This window comes from Hypanus sabinus, chromosome 12, assembly GCF_030144855.1.
Source record: "Hypanus sabinus isolate sHypSab1 chromosome 12, sHypSab1.hap1, whole genome shotgun sequence".
NCBI lineage: Eukaryota > Metazoa > Chordata > Chondrichthyes > Myliobatiformes > Dasyatidae > Hypanus > Hypanus sabinus.
In genome coordinates, this window is record NC_082717.1 from 22,900,592 (window position 1) to 22,921,993 (window position 21,402).

Genomic DNA, 21,402 nt, shown 5'->3' on the forward strand with positions numbered 1-21,402 from the left:
CTTTTCATATTGTTGGGTGGATGCAATTGTTATAATGGTGCTAGAACAGCTTATCTTGAAGCTGGTTCTAGGGAGCAGGTCTCAGTCTCCCAGTCAGACTTGGTCAAGCTTCATAGCTTTGCAGTATCCAGTTTTCTTGTTATCACATGGAATGAATCGGGTTGACTGCAGATCAGCTTCTGTGATGCTGAGGACCTCAGGAGGAAAGAGAAATGGGTTCTTGGCATTTCTGGCTTTTGATTGTGGTGGGCGCTTTAGTCTTCTCCACTTGCCCTTGATTTGCTGTAACAGGGAATGGGAATATTCTTGGCGCTCCTCTTCCTGTTAACTGTTTAATTGTCCACCACTCTTTCTAGATCTGTTAGTTATGGGAGTGTTTTGCTGTGTTTATTGCTTGTTTCATAGGCTTTGGTGCATTTTAGTATGTGTGCCGCCCTGTGCTTCAACTTCACCTGACCAGTGCCTTATTATTAGCTATGCGGCTTCTGGTGTTGCTCTATGCAGTCCAATTAAGTCATTGGTATCTTCCTAATTTGATAGGGATGGCAGAGTGAGGAAGATTTTGGGCCATGAGGACTTGTGTTGCATTCGTTTTGAACTACCAGACCTTGTCTGAGTTGGTCTCATTTGTCATGTCATACAATGTGATGCAGCACAAGCTCAGTATGAAGTCAGGACTGAAGGACATCTGTTCATTGGTTACTTCTGTCTCAGGCAGATGCACCTGCAACAGGTAGAATGATTAGAATGAAAGCAAATTGGTACACATCTTGTGCTGGTTCACTCAATAGCACCTCAAAGGTTTAAAAGTACATTTATTATCAAAGTATATATGCAGTATACAACCCTGAGATTCATCTTCCCACAGGCAGCCGTGAAACAAAGAAGAACCATGGAACCCGTTCAAAGAAAAAGTATCAATCCCCTCCTCTGCAGGCAGAAAACAAAACAAATTGCGCAATGGCAAGAGAAAAAAGAACGAAAGCCCAGAATGTAAAGCACAAAATCAAAAGGCATACTTCAATTCTGTTCGATGCTCATTATCTGCAAGCCACCCCCGTTCAAAATCACCCAAACTAGCAACAAATATAAGGAGAAATAAAAGGAAACTAGAAACACATCTTTCGTGAAGTAGAGTCCAATCCACAGACTGCATTGATTAAACCTTGCTCTGGTACCTCGACAGCATCGATTGTTCAAACACAAGGACTTTCCCTTGGGAACAGTGAGTGTGTGTGTGTGAGAGAGAGAGAGGCCATTATATGCAGACACCTCCCTTTGGTAGCAGTGAGTGAGAGGCTGGCAGACAATGCTGAACAGCCTCTGCACCCAGCTCAATGATTTCTGTCTTAGGCGCTTTAATCCGTGAGATCGGCAATACATTCTGGTAATTTTCCTTCAGGACTCAACCAGCTGGACTCTGCCAAGTGAATTTTATGGTTTGTTTGTGAAACACCTGACTCGATCCACAATTTTGTCTCCCCTCTTGACTACTTGCAGACTACTGACTTCTGGTCAAATGGGGTTCATCTGCACAAGTTTTTATTGCACAGTCCAATCCCTGTCTTCACAACCTAACTCGTCATAACCCTTGCACTTCAATTTCTTCTTGCACTGCACTTTCCCTGTAACCGAAACTTCTCTGTTATTACTTTTCCCTTGTACTACCTTGATGTATTAATGTTGTGAAATGATATGTGTGGATGACAAACAAAGTGAAGTTGTTCACTGTGCCTCAATACATGTGACAGTAACAAACCAATTATCAATTACCAGTTAAGGGAGTGCTTCATAGCAACATGGCCAGTCTTGTCCCTCTGCAGATAGAAGCACTGCAAGTAGTGAGATCTGTGCATGCCAGAATCAACACATAGATTGATGCAGATACACCCCCCCCCCTCCAGTCATTAGGATGAAGGCCACCATGAGCATACTGTATTTGTACACTTTTCTCTGTATTTCATGCCTCCGTAGACACATCCATTGTTGTTCTCAAATAAAATTGAAAGGCTGACTGTAGTTTCTCAGCAGAGGGCTGTGAGCTACATCTGTTCCATGAGTAGTAACAATGAGAACATCTTGTACCTGATGACCATGACCTTTCCCGTGAATATGATGAAGTGCAGTTCACACAAAACTTCTTCCTGCTTTCCCTTGATGACATACTTCAGCCAATTATTGGTGATTGTCTTGACTTCTCTGAAACATCTTCCTCATGCCTTCAGGTTTTCAGGCCAGAGCAGTTTCTCTGCTTGCTCAGTGACTGTGGTGTTCTCCAATGCTGAATTGGAATTTGAGTGAACCATCCGAGTACTATATTAATTTGCCCAATGGTGATATAAAGTGAAGGGGATAACTTTAAACATTGCAGCTCTTGCTTAACGTGTTCTATCATTGTTATTAAAACAATAGCATACAGAGACTTGACAGATTCTGCTAACTTGGAGACATGCCCAATCTCAACAGCTGTGCCAGAACCACGCTATTTTCCCTTTAATTGTTTTGATGAGTTGTTTTATTTTCTTGTAAATGATGTTTGCTCATTCATTGCACTCACACTCTTGTTGTCTAATTATTTCCATGTACTGAGTTGGTCTAGGCAAGAAAACACGAGAATTGTTTAGCAGGAGAGGAAAGAGTGCGAATGGAAATCATTTCTCATCTCATTGGATCTTAGCACAAACTAAATAACATTAGTTTAGACCTTGACTCAAGTTGTTTTCCAGGACTTGTGGTTTTCCTGGAGTAACACATGCCAATTGCCGGAGTAACTTTGCAGGTAAGGCAGTATCTGTGGAAAGGAATAAACAGTTGATGTTTTGGGCTGAGATGTTGACTTTTATACTCTGCTCCCAAATATCCCATTGTTGGACTAAATATGGAGGACTAGAAGATCCTTCACACCACTCCAAAACAGTAGTTGCATCTTAAAATCAGCTTAACCTGGAGCAGAGTGTTTTGCATGTCCTGATTACATCAGATAGATAGAAAGTTTATTGATCGGAGAGGAAATTACAGTGTCACAATAGCATTACAAGTACACAGATATACAAATATTAGGATAAATAAGAGTATAAAAATAAGTTACTTCTTACAGTCTAACAGGAGGGGGTCAACACTTCCTCAGCTATAGGTTGACTCATTATAGAGCCCAATGGCTGAGGGTAAGAGTGATCTTGTATAGTGCTCTTTAGTACAGTGTATTTGTCTTAGTGGACGTTCCAACTATTTTTCATTTATGCAGTGACAATTTACCCTACAATTCACTAGAGTATAGGAGAATGAGGGGAGATATGTTAGAGGTATACAAAATTATGAAGGGTATACAGTAGATAGGCAGATTTTTTTCTACTGAGGAGTGGTGAGACCAGAACTAGAGGTCATGGGTTAAGGCGAAATTTTTAAGGGGAACATGAGGAGGAACTTCTTCACTCGGAGGGTGGTGAGAGTGTGGACCAGAGCTGCCAGAAGTGTTGGATGTAGGTTTGATGTCAACACTTAAGAGAAATGTGGACAGGAGAAAAGGGGTTGCAATACTGAAATTGACATCACCAGGTGCAGAGCAGTTTCACACAACAAACTGCTGAAATGTCACTCCATGTAACTTCAACAAACAATATTTGGGGCTGACCAACACCTCTGTTATTTTTACACCAAAATATAGTCATGGAGCAATTTCCAGGATAGCATGTATTGACAAATCGCTCTGCATCTTCTGTGATATTTTCCCTCCAAAACCTCTTTTCATGGTACTTCAAGATCAGTTGCTTCTGTATTTGTGTTATACCTCTTGTCTCTCTTGTGTAATTTGAGTTTTTTCTCCTTATTTTCCTCTTCCGTAGGTGTGAAGTGTGAGGGATAAAGGGAGGGGTTCAGCACAACATTATGGGCTGCAGGGCCTGTTTCTCTGCTGTATGGTTCTATGCTCTATGACTGGCATGCATTATGGCTGTTTGGAGTGGACTTTGGGTTGAAGATGACAATTGAAATTAAGGCAGATGGCACCAATGTTAAATGACATAGATGATGTAATGCCTTCATGACAACTTTCCACATTTGCTGCTGTATCTACAATGGAGCATGAGGATACACTGTTACTATCTTTCAAAAGTATCTTGCGAGGGGGGACTTAGAATCTGGGGATGTAGAGTCAGTATGGATAGAACTGAGAAATTCTAAGGGTAGAAACCCCCTAATGGGAGTTATCTACAGGCCCCCACTCAGTAGTCTGGATGTAGGGTGTAAGTTAAATGAAGAGTTAAAATTGGCATGTCGTAAAGGTAATGATACAATTGTCATGGGGGATTTCAACATGCAGGTAGACTGGGAGAATCAGAATGGTACTGAACTCCAAGAAAGGGAGTTTGTGGAGTGCCTCTGAGATGGATTCTTAGAACAGCTTGTACTGGAGCCTACCAAGGAGAAAGCAATTCTAGATTTAGTGTTGTGCAAAGAACCGGATATGATCAGGGACCTCGAGGTAAAGGAACCATTAGGAGGTAGTGACCATAATGTGATATATTTTAACCTACAATTTGAGAAGGAGAAGGGAAAATTGGAAGTGTCAGTATTACAGTTGAACAAAGGGAACTATCAGCTATGAGGGAGGAGCTGGCCAAAGTTCAATGGAACAATACCCTAGCAGGGAAGACAGTGGAACAAAAATGGCAGGTATTTCTGGGAATAATGCAGAAGGTGCAGGATCGGTTCATTCCAAAGAGGAAGAAAGATCCTAAGGGGAGTAAGGGGCGGCCGTGGCTGACGAGAGAAGTAAAGGGCAGTATAAAAATAAAAGAGAAGTATAACATAGCAAAGATGAGCGGGAAACCGGAGGACTGGGAAGCTTTTAAAGAGCAACAGAAGATAACAAAAAAGGCAATGCGCCAAGAAAAAATGAGGTACGAAGGTGAACTAGCCAAGAATATAAAGGAGGATAGTAAAAGCTTCTTTAGGTATGTGAATAGCAAAAAAATAGTTAAGACCAAAATTGGACCATTGAAGACAGAAACAGGTGAATTTATTATGGGGACCAAGGAAATGGCAGATGAGTTGAACAGGTACTTTGGATCTGTCTTCATCAGGGAAGACACAAACAATCTCCCAGATGTAATAGTGGCCAAAGGAACTAGGGTAAAGGATGAACTGAAGGAAATTCATATTAGGCAAGAAATGGTGTTGGATAGACTGTTGAGTCTGAAGGCTGATAAGTCCCCGGGACCTGATGGTCTGCATCCCAGGGTACTTAAAGAGGTGGCTCTAGAAATCATGGACGCATTGGTTATCATTTTCCAATGTTCTATAGATTCAGGAACAGTTCCTGCTGATTGGAGGGTGGCTAATGTTGTCCCACTTTTCAAGAAAGGAGGGAGAGAGAAAACGGAATTATAGACCAGTTCGCCTGACGTCAGTGGTGGGAAAGATGCTGGAGTCAATTATAAAAGAGGAAATTACGACACATTTGGATAGCAGTAGAAGGATCAATCCGAGTCAGCATGGATTTATGAAGGGAAAATCACGCTTGACTAATCTTCTGGAGTTTTTTGAGGATGTATCTATGAAAATGGACAAGGGAGAGCCAGTGGATGTAGTGTACCTGGACTTCCAGAAAGCTTTTGATAAAGTCCCACATAGGAGATTAGTGGGCAAAATTAGGGCACATGGTATTGAGGGCAGAATACTGACATGGATTGAAAATTGGCTGGCTGACAGGAAACAAAGAGTAATGGGTCCCTTTCCGAATGGCAGCCAGTGACCAGTGGGGTACCACAAGGTTCGGTGCTGGGACCGCAGCTGTTTACAATATACATTAATGATTTAGATGAAGGGATTAAATGTAACATTAGCAAATTTGCCGATGACATAAAGCTGGGTGGCAGTGTGAAATGTCAGGAGGATGTTATGAGAATGCAGGGTGACTTGGACAGGTTGGGTGAACGGGCAAATGTATGGCAGATGCAGTTCAATGTGGATAAATGTGAGGTTATCCACTTTGGTGGCAAGAACAGGAAGGCAGATTACTATCAAAATGGAGTCAAGTTAGGAAAAGGGAAAGTACAACGAGGTCTAGGTGTTCTTGTACATCAGTCAATGAAAGCAAGCATGCAGGTACAGCAGGCAGTGAAGAAAGCTAATGGCATGCTGGCCTTTATAACAAGAGGAATTGAGTATAGGAGTAAAGAGGTCCTTCTGCAGCTGTACAGGGCCTTGGTGAGACCCCACCTGGAGTATTGTGTGCAGTTTTGGTCTCCAAATTTGAGGAAGGACATTCTTGCTATTGAGGGAGTGCAGCGTAGGTTCACAAGGTTAATTCCCGGAATGGCGGGACTGTCATATGTTGAAAGATTGGAGTGACTGGGCTTGTATACAAGGGATATGGGGAGAGGGCAGGAACAAGGTACTGATTGTGTATGATTAGCCATGATCACAATGAATGGCGGTGCTGGCTAGAAGGGCCGAATGGCCTACTCCTGCACCTACTGTCTATTGTCTGTAAGTATCTTCCATAAATTTTGCAATAATTCCTATGGTTGGGAGGTAGTATATGCACATTAATTATAGAGTAATCATTATCATTATGTGCCATGTTGTATGATGTGGGTGACCATGGTCTTCCATCTGTCCTTAACCTGAGAAGTTCTAATAAGCCCTTCAAAGCTTTTGCCTGTCCATCCCTTGATGTAATACATGAATGTCATGCGCTGCTGACCACTACATTTTCTTCCAACAATTTTCCCCATCTCTGTAAGATGTTCGAGCATCTCCTTCATCAGTACATGTCCCAGAAATTCCATCTGCTGTTTCCTGATTGATGATATCAGCTCTCTTCTTATTCCGGCTTTTCACAACACTTCCTCACTTGTTACTTTTTCCTTCCATGATGCTTTCATCAGTCTTCTCAAGAACTACTTTTCTGCAGCTTCTAGAGGAGGGAGATAGAAAAGGGGGAAAGAGTGATCAGTTAACCTGACGTCAGTAGAAGAACAAATGCTGGAATCCATTAATAAAATGGTAGAAGGGGACTTAGAAAATGATAATAGGATTTGGCAACACAGTTTTATGGAAGGAAAGTAACGTTTGATAAACTCTTCTTGCAATTCCTCCGTCTCCGCCGCATCTGCTCTCAGGATGAGGCTTTTCATTCCAGGACGAAGGAGGTGTCTTCCTTTTTTAAACAAAGGGGCTTCCCTTCTTCCATCATCAACTCTGCTCTCAAAAGCATCTCTCCCATTTCCCGCACATCTGCCCTCACCCCATCCGACTGCCACCCCACTCAGGATAGGATTCCCTTTGTCCTCTCCTACCACCCCACCAGCCTCCGGGTCCAATGTATAATTCTCTGTAACTTCTGCCACCTCCAACGGGATCCCACTACCAAGCACATCTTTCCCCCCCCCCCCTTTCTGCTTTCTGCAGGAATCGCTCCCTACGTGACTCCCTTGTCCACTCGTCTCCCCCATCCCTTCCCACCGATCTCCCTCCTGGCACTTATCCTTGTAAGCGGAACAAGTGCTACACCTGCCCTTACACTTCCTCCCTCACCACTATTCAGGGCCCCAGACAGTCCTTCCAGGTGAGGCGACACTTCACCTGTGAGTCGGTTGGTGTGGTATACTGCATCCGGTGCTCCCGGTGTGGCCTTTTATATGTTGGTGAGACCCGACGCAGACTGGGAGACAAGTTTCGCTGAACACCTACACTCGGTCCACCAGAAAAAGCAGGATCTCCCAGTGGCCACACATTTTAATTCCACGTCCCATTCCCATTCTGATATGTCTATCCATGGCCTCCTCTATTGTCAAAATGAATCCAAACTCAGGTTGGAGGATCAACACCTTATATACCGGCTGGGTAGCCTCCAACCTGATGGCATGAGCATTGACTTCTCTAACTTCTGTTAATGCCCCTCCTTCCCTTCTTACCCCATCCCTGACATATTTAGTTTTATTCCCCCTCCTCTTTTTTTCTCTCTCTCTCTGCCCATCACTCTGCCTGTTCTCCATCTCCCTCTGGTGCTCCCCTCCCCCTTTCTTTCTCCCTAGGCCTCCCGTCCCATGATCCTTTCCCTTCTCTAGCTCTGTATCACTTTTTCCAATCACCTTTCCAGCTCTCAGCTTCACCCCACCCCCTCCGGTCCTCCTATCATTTCGTATTTCCCCCTCCGCCTTCTGCTTACTATCTTTTCTGTCAGCTAGTCTTGACGAAGGGTCTCGGCCCGAAACGCTGACTGTGCTTCTCCCTTAAGGTGCTGCCTGGCCTGCTGCGTTCCACCAGCATTTTGTGTGTGTTGCTTGAATTTCCAGCATCTGCAGATTTCCTTGTGTTGTTTGATGAATCCATTGGAAGCTGGGACAGGTGCAGGATGCTGAGAGGAGGATGGTGTGTTGGCGGGGTGCATGGGCATTTGTGAAGTTGAAGGGTATAAATGAATATAAGAACAACATAGAAAGTTTCAAGATCAGCTTTGTGGTGTTAGCCAACAATAATTGGATTTTTACATTGAACCTCCACAAAATACAGTATTTATTCTATTCTTTTTTAATATTTTATTGATAGGACAGTAAAAGGCCCTAGCAAGCCAGTGAGCCTCTGCTGCCCAATTACACCAAAATTATTTTACTAGTCCATGATAGAGATATTTAAGATTATGAGGGGGATAGATAGAGTTGACATGGATAGGCTTTTTCTATTGAGAGAAGGGGTGATTCAAACAAGAGGACATGAGTTGAGAGTTAGGGGGCAAAAGTTTAGGGGTAACATGAGGGGGAACTTATTTACTCAGAGAGTGGTAGCTGTGTGGAACGAGCTTCCAGCAGAAGTGGTGGAGGCAGGTTCGATATTGTCATTTAAAGTAAAATTGGATAGGTATATGGACAGGAAAGGAATGGAGGGTTATGGGCTGAGTGCAGGTCGGTGGGACTAGGTGAGAGTAAGCATTCAGCATGGACTAGAAGGGCTGAGATGGTCTGTTTCCATGCTGTTGTAATTGTTATATGGTTATATCTTTGGACTGTGGGAGGCAACCCGAGCAGACTGAGGAAACCCACGCGGTCAGAGGGAGAATGTCCTTCCAGACAGCGGCAAGAATTGAACCCGGTTACTGGCACTGTCATACTACCGTGCTACTGTGCCACCCAAGGTCCTCCCTGGGCTACTGAGTTGTAAATGTGGCTGTGAACCATGTTCCCTCATGGCAGATGGTGCCTACAGATCCACAATAGTTCTGCAAAATCCATCTTACTGGACTCCCAAATGGTTAGCCATGTGTACGGGTTGTGTGAAAGTTGGACATTTGTAAGCTGGGGGTGACCCATGGAGCTTTCCATGCTCTCCAACAGAAGCAATTAATGATTGTTATGCTATAGTTAATGCATCTGTCCAGATGAGTCAAAAAAGAAACATGGAAAATATTGATTAAACATTAACGGTAGTGTTATGTACAATGCTGATGACTGTACTTTAGGATAGTTGTAAAGGTTCTGCAGAGGATGCAAATGACCATTTGACATTTGAGGTTCACTGGTGTACAGCTGAGAAGTGCCCCTTGGCTTGCTTCTTAGTACATGTGCTGCACCGCTGACTCAGTGGTGAGCCGAATGGTGGGGCAGGAGATCAGATTTATTGACCTCATTGGCTCCATCATTCCACCTCTGTGAACAGCAGTGGAAGAGCAGAGATCGTAGGCCTCTCCCTTTGGACCAGGCAACTGGAGGTAATCTAATCTGGTTCACTGAACGTAACTTCTGATCTTGGCATCTGAATACATTGCTGCTTCACAAAATCATCACAGAAATCCCGAGGAAAGGTTTCTGTGGAGCTCTTCGGAATAATGTATTGAAATAAGTACTGCTGAGGGCATTTCTTTGAATGATTATGGAAGGGATTGATCAGCGCAGTAGCAGAATCTACATGCTGCTTCAGGAGGTTTGTTGAGTCACTTTGTTCCTCACGCTCTTGAAAAGTGCCAGGGGACACATGTAGTGATGCAGCCGCAGCCTCCTGCCTCACAAAGTCAAGCCTCACAAGCGCAGCTAAGACACTGCAGCATAATTTCCCTGTCATTTCGAATTGGAATGGGATCAGGGCTTATTCCCTGGTCCAATGGAGAGTTCGGGCACTCTTCCAGTAGTGGATATGCTCTAGTTGCAGTGAAATTTCATCGCATGTGATGCTGCAGCAAGCTCACACTCTCCCAGAAGTGTAAACAAGCCATCACCAAGAGACAGATATTCATACAGAGAATACTTTAGTCATGATGCTGCGGCTGTCATGAGCCTTGGTGTTCAATCTGCTCCCTTCTCAAAAGGTGACCTCAAAGAATATGCTTCATCTTTCATCAGCTATACCAGTAAGTATGCAAATGATGTTGGTGCCTCAAGAATGGGCATCTTACGGCCGGACGAGAAGCCTTGGCTGAATGCTGGGATGTGCTCGCTACTGAAAGCCTGATTTGCTACCTTCATATCTGGTGACAGAACAGCTCTTGGAGCAGCCAGGAGAGACCTCATCTTAGGCAGTAAGAGGGCAAAGGTCACCTATGCACAAAAAAATTCAGGAGCACCTGTCTGATAATGATCCCTGGCGTGTGTAGTTAGGCATCAAGGATATTACTGAATGTGCAAGGAGAAACAGTATCGACTGTACCAGTGACACCCCCCTCCCTGATGCTGTAAACAACTTGTATGCATGCTTCGAAGCATGCAGCACAGCGCCAGCCATACATGTTACTCCTTGCCCAGGTGAGAAGCCACTGTCTGTAACAGCAGCAGATGTGTGAGGGACTCTGCAGAGACACTGCAGCAGCCGGGCGAGACAATATCCTAGGCCAAATACTCGGAGCGTACACATCAGCTCACTGATGTCTTCACGGACATCTTCAACACTTCACTCATCCAGACTGCTGCCCCAGATGCTTCAAATCAGCCACCATCATCCCTGTACCAAAGAACTGTACATCTTCAGAATTAAATGACTACTACCCAGTGGCAATGACACCAATCATGACAAAGTGCTTTGAATGGCTGGTTATGGCACACATCAAAAACTGCATTTCTGCTTCATTAGACACCAATATGCTTACCAGCACAAACGTCATAGTATCTGTCATTCACCTGGTCCTGACACACGTAGAAAGCAAGGACGCTTATATCTGAATGCTGCTTCTGAATTTCAGTTCAGCATTCAACACTTTTGTTCCACAAATCTTGGTGAACAAAATCTTACTCTTTAGTCTAAATACACCACTGTGCAATTGAGGTTGTTCTTCCCAACTGAAAGACCTCAGATAGCTGGGATGCACAACTGCTCCTTCCTTGTCATTATCCTCAACACGGGTGTCCCCCAAAGCTGTGTGCCGAGCCCACTGCTGTACACTCTGTTCGTACATGTCTGTGCGGCCAAGCACCCGAGTAATCACATTGACAAGTTGCCGATAACATGGCAGAGGTGGGGCTCATCACCAACAACAACGTTGGTGCCTACAGAGAGGAAGTGGAGGAGCTCGAGTCCTGGTGGCAGGTGAATAAGCTCTTCCTCATTGCCAACAAGACACAGGAGATGGTTATCGACTTCAGGAGAGCTCTCATCACTCACAACACTCTTTATATCAGTGGCACAGTAGTGGAAACTGTACTGCAGCAGACAGGAAGGTTCTTCAATGGACAGTATAAATTGCCCAGCACATCACCCTCACTAGCCTACCCACCATCAAGGACCTCTATATAGAAAGGTATGGATAAAGGCCAGTAACACCCTCCCCCACCCCTGCTCATTGAACTGTGTTTTCCATTGCCATCAGGGAGGAGGCTATATAGCATCTACACTAGGACCGCTAGACACAAAGTCAGTGTAACCCCCAGGTTCGGTGGGCTGCGTTAATCTAATGGAAGACTGTTGCTGCCCCCGCCAAACTGATGAAATCTCGTTTGTGTGGATGCTGCGTGATGTTTTCCCCTGTTACAATTCAGTACCACAAAAGATCAGATGGTACAGCATGTGCAATTAAACAACTGAGCTTTATGATTCTTAAATTGGCTATAGAGTTAGTAAAGAAAACAAAAATGAGCGTGTTTTAATGAAACAGTCTATTGTGTACCTTGAAGCTCATGGTTTTCCGTCCATTAGTTCCCCATCGATTTCCTTCAAGTGTTGTCGACACCTGGACCCTCACTCCAAGTCCACTCTGTCCTGCGGTCTACCGGCTCGCTCCTCTCATGTCCTCTCTTCATCCCTCACTGACAAAAGACCACAAATACCTCCTCTCAGACACACAAGAAAGAAAGAACCTGCCTCTCATTGGATGGTGCACACTCCAAAGCCCCCATTATCTCTAGTCATAACCCAAACATTGCTGCTACAGAGAAACCGTTACATTAGCAGTGAAACCTTACAGACAAACCAATGCATTAGCAGTGAAATGACATTAACCAAGCTTGAATTTTTGCCTGGTAATCTGGTGGCTCAGAATTATTACAAATCTGAAAGTGACACGGAAAATACGCAGCAAATGTCAATGAAAAGACTGTAATGCTGCAGTTTTACAGAGTTGTTCACATAGTCTCTCTAGGCTGAAAGAAAGTAAGTGAAATTCAGAACTTGAGTGCCGAGGATCTCAGTTAACAGCCCTTTGAGTTAGGAAATGTATAATACACTAGGCAAGCAAACATTGTCCCTCCCCACAGCCATAATTTTGGTCCTGATTCTACTGTACTCCTGATTTTGGTTCTGTTGGTTAATCATGGTTGTGGGTAGTACAACCGTTTATAGTACCAGCAATTACTGATCAGAGTTCGATTACCGCCATTGTTTGTAAGGAGTTTATACTTTCTCGCTATGGCTGCGTAGGTTTCCTCAGGCTGCTCTGGCATGTTTGACATTAGTAACTTGTGGGCATAGTATGTCGTTGCCAGAAGTGTGTCAATACTTGCAGGCTGTCCCCAGCACAATCCTCACTCACTAGATCTGACACACTATCAGATGCATTTCACTGTATTTTCAATGTACATGTAACAAATAAAACCAATCTAATGTTAAAAACTAATTCATTTTTGTTAATTTGCGAGTCACAAACAATGTATTTCATGACCTAAAAGAACTCATGAAATGGATTTCCCCTTCTACTTTCATGCTGATGGTTTTACAAATATTAGCAAAAGAAAAACTGGAGATGCCAGAAATCCAAACTGAAATGACGGAGTGCTGAAATTGTTCAGCAGGTCAGGCAGCATCTATGAAGGAGGCTACAAACGGTAACCTTTTATATTAACGATCCAGTGTTAGAATTGGAGAAGTGAACAAATAAGCATCAATTAAGTTGCAGGAGGAGGAGGATGGGGTGAAGAGAATAAGTGGAATGCCTGGGGTAGGACAGAGACTGAGGTTAACAAGAAAACAGCACATAGAGAGGAGGTGCAAAAGGGAAATCAAAAGGGTGTGTGACCAAGCTCCACTATCATAAATAGTGAAGCAGTGGAAAGGGTCTCCAGCTTGAATTATTTGGGAGTGAACATCTCAGAGGAGCTGTGTTCCCAACACCTCCCAGATAGTAGGGAAGGCACAGCAGCACCTATATACTATCTTAGAAGTTTAAAGTGAGCAAATCTGTCTCAAAAGCCACCAGGAAATGTTTATCAATGTATAATTGAGAGCATACTGACCTACTGCATAACAGCATGGTACACTAGCTGCAACAAATCAAACAGTAGAGAGTCTTACATCAGTGGTTGCTGAGTTGATGGAGAAGATCCAGAGAGGCAGGATTTATGAACATTTGGAGAGGCATATAATGATTAGGAATAGTCAGCATGGCTTTGTTAAAGGCAGGCTGTGCCTTACAAGCATGATTGAATTTTCTGAGGATGTGACTAGACACATTGATGAAGGTGGAGCAGTAGATGTACTGTATATGGATTTCAGCAAGGCATTTGATAAGGTGCCCCATGCAAGACTTATTGAGAAAGTAAGGAGGCATGGGATCCAAGGGGACCTTGTTTTATGGATCCAGAGTTGGCTTACCCATAGAAGGCAAAGTGTGGTTGTAGATGGGTCATCCTCCACATGGAAGATGGTGACTAGTGGTGTTCAGGGACCCCTTCTCTTCAGGCTTTTTATAAATGACTTGGATGAGGGAGTGGAGGGATGGGTTAATAAATTTGATGATGACACAAAGGTTGGGGGTGCAGAGGAGATGTCAGGGGTAAGTTTTTTATGCAGAAAGTGGTGAGTGCGTGGAATGGGCTTGTGGCAGCAGTGGTGGAGGTGGATACAAGGGTAAGAGACTCCTAGATAGGTACATGGAGCTTAGAAAAGTGAAGGCTACAGCTAATCCTAGGTAATTTGTAAAGTAAGGAAATGCTGGACACAGCATTGTGGGTCAAAAGGCCTGTATTGTGCTATACGTTTTCTATGTTCTATGTTCTATTAAGCACTGAAGTGAGTGATCAGGATGCACAAAACATCACTGGGACACAATTACCCAATATGGAAACCATCCACAACTCTCAGTGTCTATGGTGGCTTAGCAAATTGTGATGGGCTCATCTCGCTGCAGAAATCACCTCCCGTCCAGCAGAAGATAGAGAAACATCTCTGCATGACCATCCAGACTTAAAACAGCTTTTCCTCCAGGGCTGTCATGCAGCGGAATAATGCCCCACTTTAGAGTTGTTTGTTTTTATTTCAGTTGTAACTTAGACATTATTTTAAATATAGTCATTGTGTTTTTAGTAATTGAATTCCCAGTATGTTGCTTTGCACTGAATGGAGCAGCACTGTGGTCTTCTTGTCCTCAGCAATGACAATCAAGCTCTAACAAATTTACTAGCTACTGAAGTGACATATATTCCACTGGACTCCCAAGTGGTTGGTCGTACGTACGGGTTGTATGAAAGTTGAGAGTTTGTAAGCTGAGGAGCTTTCTATGCCATCCAACAGAAGGAAACAGATGCTTGTTATGGTAGAGTTGATCTGTCCAGATGAGTCTAACTCAGGGGTTCCCAACCTAGAGTCGGTGGATCCCTTGGTTATTGGTAAAGCTCCGTGACATTAAAAAGGCTGGGAACCCCTGGTCTAATTAGAATAAGACGAAAGAGTGTAGGTTGAGAGAGAAAACATGTTGAAACTGTTAAAATGTAAAACACAGAAATTCAGGAAATCTGAAATTATGGAGAATGCTGGAGCTACGTAGCAGATTAGATGATATCCAGTACTGACTGAAAAATTGAGTTAAGTTTGCAGCTAGATGACTCTACAGCAGATTGTCCATTTCTGAAGCTGACAGGAAATATTGTACTCTCCTATAAGCTTCCTTTTTTTCCAGCCCTTTACCTCTTCCACCTATCAGCTCCCAGCTTCTCACGTCATTCCTTTTCATCCCTCTCTCCTGGACTCATGTATTGCCTGCCAGCTTATGCTCCTCATCTTCCCTGAACCTTCTTATTCTGGCTTCTGTTCCCTTCTGGCCCCCTTAATCTCAGAAAAGATGTGCTGGCATTGGAGAGGGTCCAGAGGAGGTTCACAAGAATAATTCCAGGAATGAAAGGGTTAACTTATGAGGAGTGTTTGATGGCTCTGGGCCTGTAATCATTGGAGTTTAGAAGAATGAGGGGGATCTCACTGAAACCTATTGAATATTGAAAGGCCTCGAAAGAGTGGACTTGGAGGGGATGTTTTCTATAGTGTGGGAGTCTAGGACAGAGGGCACAATCCCAGACTAGAGAGACATCCATTTCGAATAGAGATGAGGAAGAACTTCTTTAGCTAGATGGTAGTAAATCTGTGGAATTCATTGCTACAAATGGCAGTGGAGGCCTAGTCATTGGGTTCAAGCAGATGTTCGTGATTAGTCAGGGTGTCAAAGGTTGCAGGGAGAAGGCAGAAGAATGGGGTTGAGAAGGATAATAAATCAACCCTGATGGAATGGTGGAGAAGACATGATGGGCCAAATGGCCTAATTCTGCTCCTGTGTCTTCCTTTCCAGTCCTGATGAAGGGTCTTAGTCCAAAACATCACCTATTTGCTAGTTCACCCAGCATACTGTGTGTCTTGCACAGAAAATGCTGGCAATCTGAAATTATTGGATTCGGTACTGGGTCCCAAAGATTCCAACAAACCCTAAACAGAGGATGAGGTGCAGTTCCTCAGGTGTTTTCTGGGAGTTCCTTGAGTTGTCATCTTAAGTAATACAACGTATTGGTGGTTGGAGAACCTGAAGAGGTACTGTCTCGGTTCTTATGCCTAAATAACATGGCACCGTGTAAATAACTGAAAATGACTAATAATAACTACTATATTTTCTGACACAGCTACCAGCTGCCCAGTGGCTACAAGCCAGCTCCTATGGATTTGAGCCACATCAAATTAACCTCAACCCAGGAGGCCATGGTGGATAAGCTGGCAGAGAATGCACACAATGTTTGGGCCAGAGACCGCATCAGGCAGGGTTGGACGTATGGTATTCAGCAGGTAAGCCATGTCCTGTCTGTGTTTGCAATGGATGTCACGTTCTGAGTTGGTTCCCCGAGGGGCTTGCTGCTGATTAGACAGAGTGGAAGTAATGGAAGTTTCAGCAGCCTGTGAAATTTTAATGAGCCCATTGCCAGATGAGTGCAGCACCTCTATCCAACTTTTCTGCTGAAGAAGTTGTGTATTTGTAGGGAAGTGCTTTTACCTTTAACACCACACTATACTGCAGACTTCCTCACTGCAGAATGAGGATAGGCAGTACTGGACTGGTCTGTCTTCAGCACCTTGCTGAGTAGCTTTAAAGGTTGAAAGCTCATTTATTATCAAAGCATGTATCCATATACAGCTTGTAAAGTTGTAACAAGTGTGTTTTCTCTGGGAAATCCAACCTCTGTCAGCCAGGCCTGAGGTGCTCGCACTGAATTCTTCCCTTAAAATGCCACTACCAACTGAGGTGGCACTTCAATTCATACATGAATTGTATACTTTATTGTTTTAATAGAAAGCCAGAGAGGTCTTGGAGGATTGTTCTGTAAGTGAGTCAGTGCTTTCATTCACCATGTCCTGATCCACTGAGCCTAAGACCTGTTTTGATTGTGCAGCCTTTAGTGCAATTTGGGACCTATATGGATCTCTCGGTTGTATCTCATAATTACTCTAAGTGTCCTCAACACCAACATGTGTGGGCCAAACAAGTTTCAAGTTGCATGTAAGTAGACTAACAACTTCCTAATTTCACCAGGTTTTGAGTTAGATCCTACCCAGGACAAAATCCAAAGCATTTGGATTCATGTTGAAAGGACTAGATAAGGTGGATGTGTTGAGGATGTTTTCTGTGGTGGGGGGGTATCCAGAACTAGAGGGCATGGCCCCAAAATTGAGGAATGATCTTTTAGAACAGGAGGAATTTTTTTAGCCAGAGAGTAATGAATCTGTGGAATTCTTTGCCACAGACTGCAGTGGAGGAAAAGACCGTGGGTATATTTAAAGTGGAAGTTGATAGTTTCCTGATCGGTCAGGGCATCAAAGGATATGGCAAGAAGGCAGGTATATGGGGTTGAGTGGGATCCGGGATCAGCTATGATGGAATGGCAGAGCTGATTCAATGGGCTGAATGGTCCAATTCTGCCCCTATGATGTCTTAAGGTATTATGGTTTATGTGTAGTCTCCACCTTTACCCCACACCACTCACACTGGCAATTCTAAGTGAATTATTTTGTCTCAGTTGACATTAAAGGTGTTTTACTGCAAATTCAACAAGTGATGGATAAGTTATGAGAAGATTTTGCATAGATTTGGTTTAAATTTCCTTCAGATTGGGAAAATTAATTTAATCTCATTAATAATTTTGAAAATAGTGAAAAAGTACAACATATTTTCATCCATTTGTCCTTGGCTAGGATATTGCTGGCATTACAAATATTTATTGAATACTGCTAATTTCCCACTGAGTTCCTTACTGCATGTGTGGGTCTAGAATCACTTGGTTGGCTTCCTGAGTAAGGATGGTATATTCCAGTCCCTGAAGAGCAGAACATAATCAAATCAAATGCACAATATTAAAAATTAAAGATGTGTCTTTTAGGAGAGCAGTGTTGGATGCTGTGGGCAAAATCTAGTCTTTTCTCCTCCAAAACATTGTGATGCCCAGAAAGAAAAAAAAGAAGTATAAAATATTTTTTAAAATGAGAAAAAACCCATATTAGAACACTGAGTGACATACAGCAATGTTCAGAAGAAGACAGACTGTGCAAACAAAAAATACTGAGAACATGAGTTGAATAAGTCCTTGCGAGTGAGTCTGTAGGTCACAGAATCAGTTCAGAGTGGAGGTGGTTGAAGTTCTCCATGCAGGCTCAGGAGCCTGATGGTTGTAGGGTAATAACTATTCCTGAACCAGGTGGTGTAGGATCGAAGGCTTCTGTATTTCCTGCCTGAAAGTAGGAGCAAGAGGAGAGCCTGTCCCAGGTATTGAAGGTCTTTGATGATTAATACTGCTTTCTTATGGCTGCATCTTCAAAGAGATGACACTTCTAACCATCTCTTTCTGCATCAGTGTCAGCCTGCATTGTGGGCTCATGTCTCTGAAAGATGTTTTTAATCTTCTGATACAGAGGTCACAGTTTTGCAGATTCACCAGTGTCCATTGGTGAATATCTCACTGGGATCACCATTAAGTAAGGATACCATAGCATGGTGAGAAGTTAAGTGAAAACTTTATGACTCTTCCAGACATTAACTCAAACTTGCTTACATCTGTATTAATCAAAAGGGCATTTTTCTTAGTTCTATCACGTTGTACTAATTGTCAATATTACTGGGAAAGGGCATTCAAATGGTCGTGTATGTGGCTTTGAGGGTTAATTAAGTTTCTAAAGTGAGGTGATTAATGAAGACAGTAAAAAGATAGACTTGTGGGTTTGATATTAATAAAGAAAGGTTATGAGGACTTAAAGCCTTTTACTTGTCCCTGCAGATAATTATGTTCAAATGAATCATATATTGCATTTAGAATTCTATTCAATTTTCTCAAAATGAAATTGTTTGTCCAAGGTGGATATCAGTGATTTATAGGCTGCTGAAGTCAGAGTAGAAATGTGGAGACACAGGAATTTATATATGAGAAGTGCTTTGATCAATTATGTATATTAATATTTATTGCCAGCTTAAAATAAGATCCTTCAAATACAAGAAAAATCTGTAGTGCTTCAATGAGACAAATTAGTTACAGTATATTACAACAATGAAAAATTAGGACATGAAATGTACCTTCAAGATTGTAGTGTAAAGGACTTGAAATATTAGAATGAGGTGCCGTTCATCTTCATGTGATTAATCTGCGCTAAAACTACACTCTGTTTGATTAAAAAATGTTAAAAGTCATCTCCTATTGCACTTCTGATAAAAATAGAATGGGGCTGATGAAATGTAACCAATACCGTGAAGAACTACATTTGCGTATTATGACTTTTTTATTACGTTGAATATATTATTATTAGCAACTGAGAATTAGAAGAAGAAGTCCATTTCATACAGCATCTGTGTCAGTCTACTGCCAACTCCATCCATCCCAGCAACAGCATGTTTAGGTTGAGTCCGGTGATGGGGAGCTTCAGAGATCTGACAAGATGTGATTGATTTAGGTTGTTGATTTTTCTCTTTCATCAACGATGCTCCCTAATCTACTGAATATTGCTGATATTTTCTGTTCTAATTTGACTTTAGGATTTTAAAAATAATTCTTTAGAGATATGGCACTGTTACAAGCCCTTCTGTCCCAATTACACCCATGCAACTATTTAACCTACTTACCTGTAAGTCTTTCGAATGTGGGAGGAAACTGGAGTACTCGGGGGAAACCCATGTGACCGCAGGTATAACTCCTTTCAGACAGTGGCAAAATTGAACCTGGATCATTGTCGCTGTTACAGCATTATACTAATCACAACGCTACCATACAACCCAACTGCAGATAGTGGAGCCTGAAGACACACACATCTTAGGAACAGCTTCCTCCCCACCACCATCAGATTTCTGAATGGACAATAGAAAGCTTCCATGAAATGTATTGAGCTCTTTCACTAGATGGCAGAGCTAGAAACTTAGACTTAGACCATAAGACCAGAAGACATAGGAGCAGAATTAGGCCATCTGACCCATTGAGTCTGCTTCGCCATTCAATCATGGCTGATCCTTTTGTTTTTCTCCTCCTCAACCCCAGTTCCCAGCCTTCTCCTCGTAACCTTTGATTGTTCTCCACAGCTGCATGTGGCAACAAGTTCCACAAATTCACCACGTTTTGGCTAAAGAAATTTCTCCACATCTCTGCTTTGAACGGCTGCTCCTCTATCCTGAGGCTGTGCCCTCTTGTCCTAGACTCTCCCTCCATGGGAAACATCCTTTCTACATCTACTCTGTCTAGGCCTTTCAACATTGGAAAGGTTTCAATGCTCATCCTTCTGAATTCCAGTGAGTTCAGACCCTGAGCCAACAAACGTTCCTCGTATTATTACCCTTTCATTCCTGGAATCATCCTTGTGGACCTTCTCTGAACCCTCTCCAATGTCAGCACTTCTTTTCTGCGATGAGGGGCCCAAAACTGTTCACAGTACTCAAGGTGAGGCCTCACCAGTGCCTTATAAAGCCTCAGCATCACATCCTGGCTCTTGTTTCCTAAACATCTTGAAATAGTCCGCATATTTACTTCTATTACCAAAATGCATGACTGTGCATTTTCCAACATTGTATTTCATTTGTCACTTTCTTGCCAATTCTCCTAATCTAAGTCCTTCTGCACCTTACCTGTTTCCTGAACACTACCTGCTCCTCCACCAATCTTCCATCATCGAAATCATTTATATACAGCATAAAAAGAAGTGGTCCCCAACACCAACCCCTGCAGAACACTACTAGTCACTGGCAGCCAACCAGAAAAGGATTCTTTTATTCCAACTTGCTGTCTCCTACCAATCAGCCAATGCTCTAACCGTGTTAGTAACTTTCCTGTAATATCATGGGCTCTTAACTTGGTAAGAAGTCTCACGTGTGGCACCTTGTCAAAGGCCTTCTGAAAATCCAAATATACAACATCCACTGCAAAGGTCAAAGGTTCAAAGATCCAATTTAATGTCAGAGAAATGTGTACAATATACATCCTGAAATGCTTTTTCTTCACAAACATCCGGGAAAACAGAGAAGTGCCCCAAAGAATGAACGAAAGTTAAATGTAAGAACCCCGAAGTACCCAGCTCCCCTCCCACCTGCACGTAAGTGGCAGCAAGCAACAATTCCCACTCCCACCACCAGCAAAAAAAAACAAGCATGGCGCTGTCGCCAAGCACTCAGGTGTGAGCAAAGCAATGGCAAAGACAGACTTGCAGTTACCTGAAAGACTTTGCGTTTCACCCGGCATTCAACATACAGCAGGTTCTCTCTCTCCCTAA

At 43.0% G+C, this 21,402-nt stretch overlaps 1 protein-coding gene across 1 annotated transcript in view; it reads left to right on the plus strand.

Annotated features, from left to right (window-relative positions):
• Positions 1 to 21,402, plus strand: part of ryr2a (ryanodine receptor 2a (cardiac)) — a 444,870-nt gene that overhangs the window by 92,395 nt on the left and 331,073 nt on the right. Inside the window, exon 17 of the mRNA XM_059985674.1 lies at positions 16,299 to 16,458. Coding sequence (XP_059841657.1) covers positions 16,299 to 16,458 — 160 coding nt within the window. The remainder of the gene's footprint in view (positions 1 to 16,298; positions 16,459 to 21,402) is intronic.